This window comes from Musca domestica, unplaced genomic scaffold (genome assembly GCF_030504385.1).
Source record: "Musca domestica strain aabys unplaced genomic scaffold, Musca_domestica.polishedcontigs.V.1.1 44, whole genome shotgun sequence".
Lineage (NCBI taxonomy): Eukaryota > Metazoa > Arthropoda > Insecta > Diptera > Muscidae > Musca > Musca domestica.
Window position 1 is genome coordinate 2,500,764 of NW_026712334.1, and position 8,394 is coordinate 2,509,157.

General features: G+C 35.3%; 1 protein-coding gene across 1 annotated transcript; it reads left to right on the forward strand.

The window, feature by feature from the left end:
* The first annotated feature begins 395 nt into the window (after window positions 1-395).
* LOC101901320 (uncharacterized) lies at window positions 396-1,018 on the forward strand. The gene is made up of 2 exons (XM_005187543.4): window positions 396-650; window positions 750-1,018. Exons 1-2 carry the CDS (start codon window positions 436-438, stop codon window positions 898-900), a joined length of 366 nt encoding a protein of 121 aa, XP_005187600.1. The 5' UTR covers window positions 396-435; the 3' UTR covers window positions 901-1,018.
* Window positions 1,019-8,394: the final 7,376 nt, after the last annotated feature.

Genomic DNA, 8,394 nt, shown 5'->3' on the forward strand with positions numbered 1-8,394 from the left:
TTGTTGTGTTGTAGGGTATCACATGGTCGGTCCCGCACGGCTATAGCCTTTGCTTACTTGTTTCACCTGGTAAAATGTGCCAAAACGCATTTATTCCAAATATACCCAAGATCTTGAACCGTTATTTTATATTAATTTTTCAATAATATTCTATTGCAAGACAATTTTAATTACATTGCCCTTCCTGTACAGATGTAGTGGCGTAGGGTATCACAAGTTTAGCTGGAACTGAATACATATGTTTGTTGATATTTAAATTGTTTATAAACAACTTGTTATCAACTTAAATTACTACACACTGACATACATTTAGATCAGAATGTATCACAGAAACATTTCCAACTGATAACATTTAACTTTAAATCCACTTCTAATGAATTGAAAAACACTAATCTTTTAATTTAGTTTCAAATCTAATCTAAAGCGACGAACAACATGAAATTAATTTTTGCTTTTGTCTTTTCGCTGGTCATTGTGGCTTTTGCTCAAGCTGGTGTCTTTACTGAGCGATCTTTTCGTGATGACAAACATCCGGGCAAATGTGTGGTACAAGGCAAAGTTGTGAGTCCTGGCCAAAGTATAAAACATCCCACTATGGATTGTACCGAATTCAGCTGTGACAATGCCAATGGCATGGCAACAATTGAAACGTAAGCATTCCGCAAGAAATTGTCCAAAAATTTACCCATAAATTTCTCGGCTCATATTTTTATATATTTCATTTTCACCATTTTCACTTTTGTTTGCAGCTGTGATCCGATATCTGCTCTAGCATCACCTTTGGGAAAACTAAAAGATTATGACCGTGCACATCCACCCACATGCACATGGGGTGACTTTAAGGATACAAAGGCACCATTTCCGCAATGCTGTGAACGTCATTTCACATGTGTGTTCTAGGAATCAGCTTTGCGGGCTGGAAGGAATGTGTAGCGGGGTGTGATGATAATTAAAATGGTGCTAGAATGTACGCGTTTATAACAATGTAATAAAGTTAAACATTTAAGTGAAAAAACTATTTTAGAAATATATTATAATATCACGGATTTATGAGGAGTAAATTGCTAGTTCTAAATATTTAATTTACTGTAGGGAATTATCGTGGAACTACAATGTTTTTTTTTTTTTTTTCTTTTTCAAGAACTGTCAATATGGCAAAACTGAATTTTACGCAATGTTGTTTTCAGAATATATTTAGATTTTCAGTGAACTGTGAGAGGAATTTTAATGAATATTTAAAAAAAAAATTAAATATTAAACAAATTGATTATTAATACTTAATCAAAATGTAAAACCTTAATGGGGAATTACAGTTTGGAGTGGGAAGGAGTAGAAATATTGGGATATGCGAGATTTCAAGACAATTGGATTCTTATTTCACATTTTATAAGCGTTGAGTTTATTCAAAATGTTGATCCTTTGTGAGGCAGGTACTTGATAAGGGTGGATCTATACTATTCATTTCCGCACCTAACCTAGCACAAATACAAATATTAGGACTTGCATAGTTTGAACAAAATCGGATGATCCTTTCTGTGAGATAAATTCTAAGTTTGATAATAATATTACTATGTAATAATTTCGAATTAAATCAGATGCTCCCTTCGAGAATTATCGTGCGCACCAGCCAGCAGACATAACGACGGACGGACAACGCTAGATCGATTCCAAATGTCCTGAAACGTATTTGGTCCAAAGAGATATAGAGGCTAATACTGCTATTTCAATAAGTCACGTTTTGGCTGTATCAAATGAAGGTATAATCAGTAAAGAAAGTCCTAAAGTCGGGCGGGGCCGATTTTATGATACCCTACACCACTTTGCTAATTTAGTTGAGCTCCACTTAATAATTAAACGTTTTTATGGGAGAATTTAATCATACACGCTATGATTATAATTATAATTTAAAATTCAAAGGACTAAATATGACAAAGCATTTGTATCTTTTAAATTCGGACTTGTATTGCCCATTTGGTGCAAAATTAATTTGAAATCAGATAAAGATATATATGGGAACTATATCCAAATCTGAACCGATCTCGATAAAATTTGGCAAAGATATTTTTGAGCTGTACTTGATATATTTCCCTGAATATCGTTGTTACGGAGTGCATATTACGGCTGTAGGTAACAAATACAACAACTCGGATGAACAATATATATGGGAGCTATAGCTATATCTGAACCGATCTTAACCAAATTTGGCATACTAACTTCTAGACTAAATTCGGTCCTATGTGCCAAATTCCATCCCATTTGGGCAAAAATTAGACGTTTGGAGCACAATAAAAGGTAAATCGGACGAAGTTATATATGGGAGCTATATCCAAATCTGAACCGATCTCGATAAAATTTATCAAAGGTATTTCTGAGCTGCATTTGATATATTTCCCCAAATATTGTTGTTACAGAGTGCATATTACGGCTGCGGAGGACAAAAATAACAAATCGGATGAACAATATATATGGGAGCTATAGCTATATCTGAAACGATTTCGATCAAATTTATCATACTTATTTTCAGACCTAATTTGGTTGTATGTGCAAAATTTCATACTATTCGGGCTGATATTACACGTTTGGTGCAGAATAAAAGGCAAATCGGATGAAGATATATATGGGAGCTATATCTAAATTTTTACCGATTATCTCCAATTTCAATAGGGTTCGTCCTTGGGCCAAACAAATGTTGTTTGGAAAATTTCATCTCAATCGGATAATAAATGCGACCTGCATTTTGTTCACAAGAATACATGGACAGACGGACGGACTGGCGGACAGACGGACTGACATGCATAAATCAACTCAGAAAGTGATTCTATGCAGATCATCAAAAGGAACTATGGGTCTATCTCGTTTCCTTTTGCCTGTTACAAACAAATGCACAAAGACACAATACCCTGACCACCTTGTGTTGTAGGGTATAAAAATTATATCCTCTCCTCACACTACATTAGGTTATGTTCTCAATACATGTTGCAGTTGACCCCTTATTTAAAGATTATTAAAATGTAGAATGAATTTAGAAAACAAGTTAACCAACGCGAAATTATACAGGGTGAGATGAAAAAACTGCAACCAACTTTAGACTGCTGTCATGTCAAGAAAACAGCAACACCAGCAGAAATGGTTCGAAAAGTAAAGAAGGGACTTTATCGAAACCCGCGTCGCAGTGGCCGAAAAATGGCTCGTGAGCTTAACATATCGCAATATTCCATTCGGCAAACATTGAAAAATGAGCTCGGGGTAAAGCCATTGAAATTCCAAAAAGTGCCATAACATACACCGCAACAGAAAGAAAATAGACTCAAAAGAGCTGAAGAGTTGCTTCGCTTGGCCGAAAGCGGCGAACTGCCGAATTTAGTTTTCTCCGATGTGAAAACATTCCTTGTCCAGCAGTTTATAAAGAAATGTAATGATCGTGTTTACTTGCCAAAAATTCGGCTGAAAATGTGCATGTGCAAATGTTGGCCACCAGAACTCAAGCGCCGGCCATGGTGATGGTGTGGGCCGCATTAACAGCCGATGGTCGCTCTCCGCTCCGCATCAGAATAAATGTCGAATGTTATTGCGAAAATATTCTGGAGGTTATATTAAAGCCTTGGGCACGCAAACATTTTGGCCGCAGACTTTGGACATTACAACAGGACTCAGCACGCTCAGCACGCTCTCAGGAACCTCATTTTGTAACCATTCTTGGTTACAAAATGAGGTTCCTCGCTTCATTTCCAGCGCACAATGACCACCAAAATCTTCGGATAACAATCCATTAAACTATTGTGTTCGGAATATTTTAGAAAACAAGGTGGGCACTAAAAAAATACCACCCCAGAATGGTTACAAAATGAGGTTATTCGCTTCATTTCCAGCGCACAATGGTCACCAAAATCTCTGGATACCAATCCGTAGGACTATTGTGTCTGGAGTAATTTGGAAAGCAAGGTTGGCACTAAAAAATACCAAAGTGTCGATCACCTCAAGCAAGCGCTTCGCCGGGAATGGGCCAAAATACCACAGAAGAACATTCGGGCAGCGTGTGACAGCGTGTTTCTACCAACTATAAATCTTATCTCCATACGGAAGATATCGGTCCTCTCCTTCTGATACCTGCCACACAGAGGGTCAACATTTTGAATAATAACATGTAAAACAAATCAGCAATTATCCTCATATTTAGATTATATAATTATTACTCTCACACAGAGATCTTATGGGATATGACATTAGCGTATAAAACCCAAGTAATTTTAATCCGAAAACTTCTCAACCGCAAAAAAACATATTTACCTTAAAACTAAAATTTCATTGTACTAACAAACTAATTTTTGCCGTTTCCGGTCATCTTAATAACGTAGGTTGGTCACGTATGAATTTCGGTTTTTTTCTCAGGAGAATGCAAAATTTCTTGGAAGTTCTTAATAATATTGGAATATATTGGGTGTCCGGTAAAAACGTTATTAACAGAACTGTCTTCAACTGTCAACTGTCTTCTACGGAATTACCGTTAATAGAATTCTGTCCATTGGGTTTTGTTGAGTGTCTTCAAAGCGCATTTTTCCTTTTTGCAAATATTTCTAATGAAGAATTTATTTTTAGCAAACACTTCCACTTCCTTCCTGCATTCATTCAATTCACATTATTGCAAACTCAATATAAAATAATTAATATTTTGTGTATACATCACTCCGGTCCATTGTCAGTTCATTAATTTCCATTTAACATTCGACGAACCTAGGAGGAGCAAATTATTCGCAGTTGATTTTGTTTCCTCCAATGGCAATTGTGCGTGTCCATTAATAATTAATTACTTTGATGTTATTCTTTGTGCGCGTGTGTGTGTGTGAGTGTTCGTCTGTGTGTGAACGTGTGTTATACTAATTGTCGACATCGACAATAGACAACATTGTTGGTCTGGTGTGTTGAGTTTGACTGGATAATCTTAATTATTTACATTCAATAGCCATTTAGGCACTTTGGTATTGTTGAGAAAATATGAACATTGAACTAAAATTGTGGGTATAAGACATATCAGATATATAAGTTCCAATTGTAGAAATGAATAACTCATTAAAATGTTAATATGTAATGCACTACCAGTAGGCTGAAAGTAATGAGTTATTCCTAAATTAATTACCGAGTTATGAGATACATCGGAATAGAGAGAGGGAGAAAAATAAATAAAGTATAATAGTTGTAAAATATTACTAAATTGCATATATTTCGCAGTAATCTTAATACTGACATTCACAATTCTATCTCTTTTTTCCTGCTTTAAATATTTTTGTACAATCTATAGAAAATTTAATACAATTTAGCCCTACTATGCATTTTGTATCATATATGAGACAACCACGTTTTTTTCATTTTTTACATATGTTATCTCCAAAAAATTGGTAAAAGTCGCCATAATAAGTAAGACGACATATCAACGAACAAGATCAAAGAAGAATTGAAAGCTTATGCGATAATATGTATTCTGAAATAACAGTTGTTTTGTGACATACGCTGAAAAAGCACGTGTAATTTACAAGCAGTTATAAATCGTACGTTTTACTGTAGGTACTTCTGAAATCAGAGATTTAGTTTATATATCTTATTTGTAGTTTAGTATTTTTCATTATTAAGTTTGAGAATTTGAGAAATTTTATATTTTAGTAGTCAATAAGTAGTTTATTTCGGTTGTGCCATATATGATACATTATGCGTTTAGGAATAAAATAATGGTTGTAGCATATATGATACAACCACATATGTATATGCAATTTCACAGTAAAACACGTTTAAACAATTGTTTTTAGCTATAAACCATGTCATTTAAATCTAAATATTTAAATGACGAAATGATAACTAATTTAGTTAATCAATTTTCCGAGAGCGAAGATGATTTAGATGATAATAGTAGTGATGAGGAAGAATTTTCAAAAAACTTTAATCCTACGATAAGAGGATCACACACCGAGTTACCCGGGGATAATACAGAACCTAACGATGATATAGACGATTTCGATATAAATGATTTACCAATAACTTATTTGAACGAAAATGAAACCATTGGCCAATTCGCTGCAAACTCCAAAAAAGAAATTGAAGACTTGAAACGTAAATATAGCAACATTCTGTGGAAAAATCAAAATCTTCAGCTATTACCAGAAACTGTACAGTTCAAGGGTAGTGAAACGCTTTCCGCAGAAATAATTTCGCTAAGTACTCCGTTGCAAATTTTAAAATATTTCTTCAACGATGAGCTTATGTCAAAAATTGTTGAAGAATCGAATTATTATTCTGCTGAACTCAATATTGACAATCCAACAACGATAAATGAAAACCAGTAAGGAAAGCTCAAAAGTCGGGCGGGGCCGACTATATGATACCCTACACCACAATGCATACTTAGTAGAGCTCTCGTAAAAAGGTTTATACAGGGCATTTCAGAGCTCTATGAGATATTTGGTACAAAATCAAAATCTATCTAATTCTATCGTGCATTTTACGAACTATAGCTATCTCTGAACCGGGTTTCTCCAAATTTTACGTATTAGCTTCTAGACTGAATGCGGTCTTATGTACGAAAATTCAGGTGATTTGGGCTGATATTGACCATTTAGTGTACATTTAACCCGAAATCGGATGAAGATATATATGGGAGCTATATCCAAATCTGAACCGATTTCGATAAAATTTAAAACAGCTATTCATGTGCTCCATCTAATACCTGGTACCAAATATCACGGTTGTGGAGTGCATAGTAGGAATGTGAGGGACTTAAAGATCAAATCGGATGAAAGATATATATGGGAGCTATAGCTATATCTGAATTTGATATACTTGCTTCTAGGCTGAATTTGGTCCGATGTACTAAAATTCAGTCCATTTGGACTTATATCAGCCATTTGGTGCACAATTAACCCGAAATCGGATGAAGATATATATGGGAGCTATATCCAAATCTGAACCGATTTCGATAAAATTACAAACAGCTATTTCTGGGCTGTATCTTATATCTGGTACCAAATATCATTCTTGTGGAGTGCATATTACGAATGTGAGAGGCTTAAACACCAAATCGGATAAAACATATATATGGGAGCTATAGCTATATCTGAACCGATTTTCTCCAAATTTGTTGTATTTGCTTTAAGGCTAATCTCGGTCACATGTGCCAAAATTCGGGCCATTTGGGCTGATATTGGCCATTTGGTGGTCAATTAACCCGAAATCGGATGAAGATATATATGGGAGCTATATCCAAATCTGAACCGATTTCGATAAAATTTAAAACACCTATTTCTGTGCTCCATTTAATACCAAATATCACGGTTGTGGTGTGCATAGTAGGAATGTGAGGGACTTAAAGATCAAATCGGATGAAAGATATATATGGGAGCTATAGCTATATCTGAACCGATTTTCTCAAAATTTGATATACTTGCTTCTAGGCCGAACTCGGTTGGGTGTGCCAAAATTCAGGTAATTTGGACTGATAGTGGACATTTGGTGCACATTTAAACCGAAATCGGATGAAGATATATATGGGAGCTATATCTAAATTTGATCCGATTCTCACCAATTTCAATAGGGTTCGTCCTTGGGCCAAAAAAATATTGTTTGGAAAATTTCATCTCAATCGGATAATAAATGCGACCTGCATTTTGTTCACAAGAATACATGGACAGACGGACGGACGGACGGACGGACGGACGGACGGACAGACGGACGGACATGCATAAATCGACTCAGAAAGTGATTCTATGAAGGTTCTCAAAAGTAACTATGGGTCTATCTCGTTTCCTTCTCCATGTTACAAACAAATGCACAAAGACATAATACCCTTACCACTATGTGGTGTAGGGTATAAAGACTTGCAAGCATACATTGGAATTTGTATAATGACATCAATGCACCATGTGACAAATTTGCGCAATTTGCGTGGTTGGTAATCAAATTATAAAAGAAACTATGTCTCTTTCTAAGTTCGAAAAGATTAGAAGAATTCTTCATTTCAATCGAAATTCTGAAAATGTACCACGTGATGACAAAAACCATGATCGAATTTTTAAAATACGTCTTGTTGTTGATGCTCTATTGGAAGGATTTGCGACGGTAGCAATGGAACAAAACCTTTCTGTAGACGAACAATTATGTTCAACAAAAGCTAAAAGTTACTTGAAGCAATGCATGCCAATGAAACCCCATAAGTGGGGATATAAGCTCTTCGTTTTAAGTGGTGTCTAAGGCTTTACATATACTGGTCAAGAGAATGAAGTAAGGTTGACTTCAGAAAACAATTTAGGGTCTGCTGCAAATGTTGTCATTCGACTTTTACGCGATGTTCCAAGAAATATGAATTACCGTGTTTACTTCGACAATTATTACACGACTTTGCCATTAGCTGTG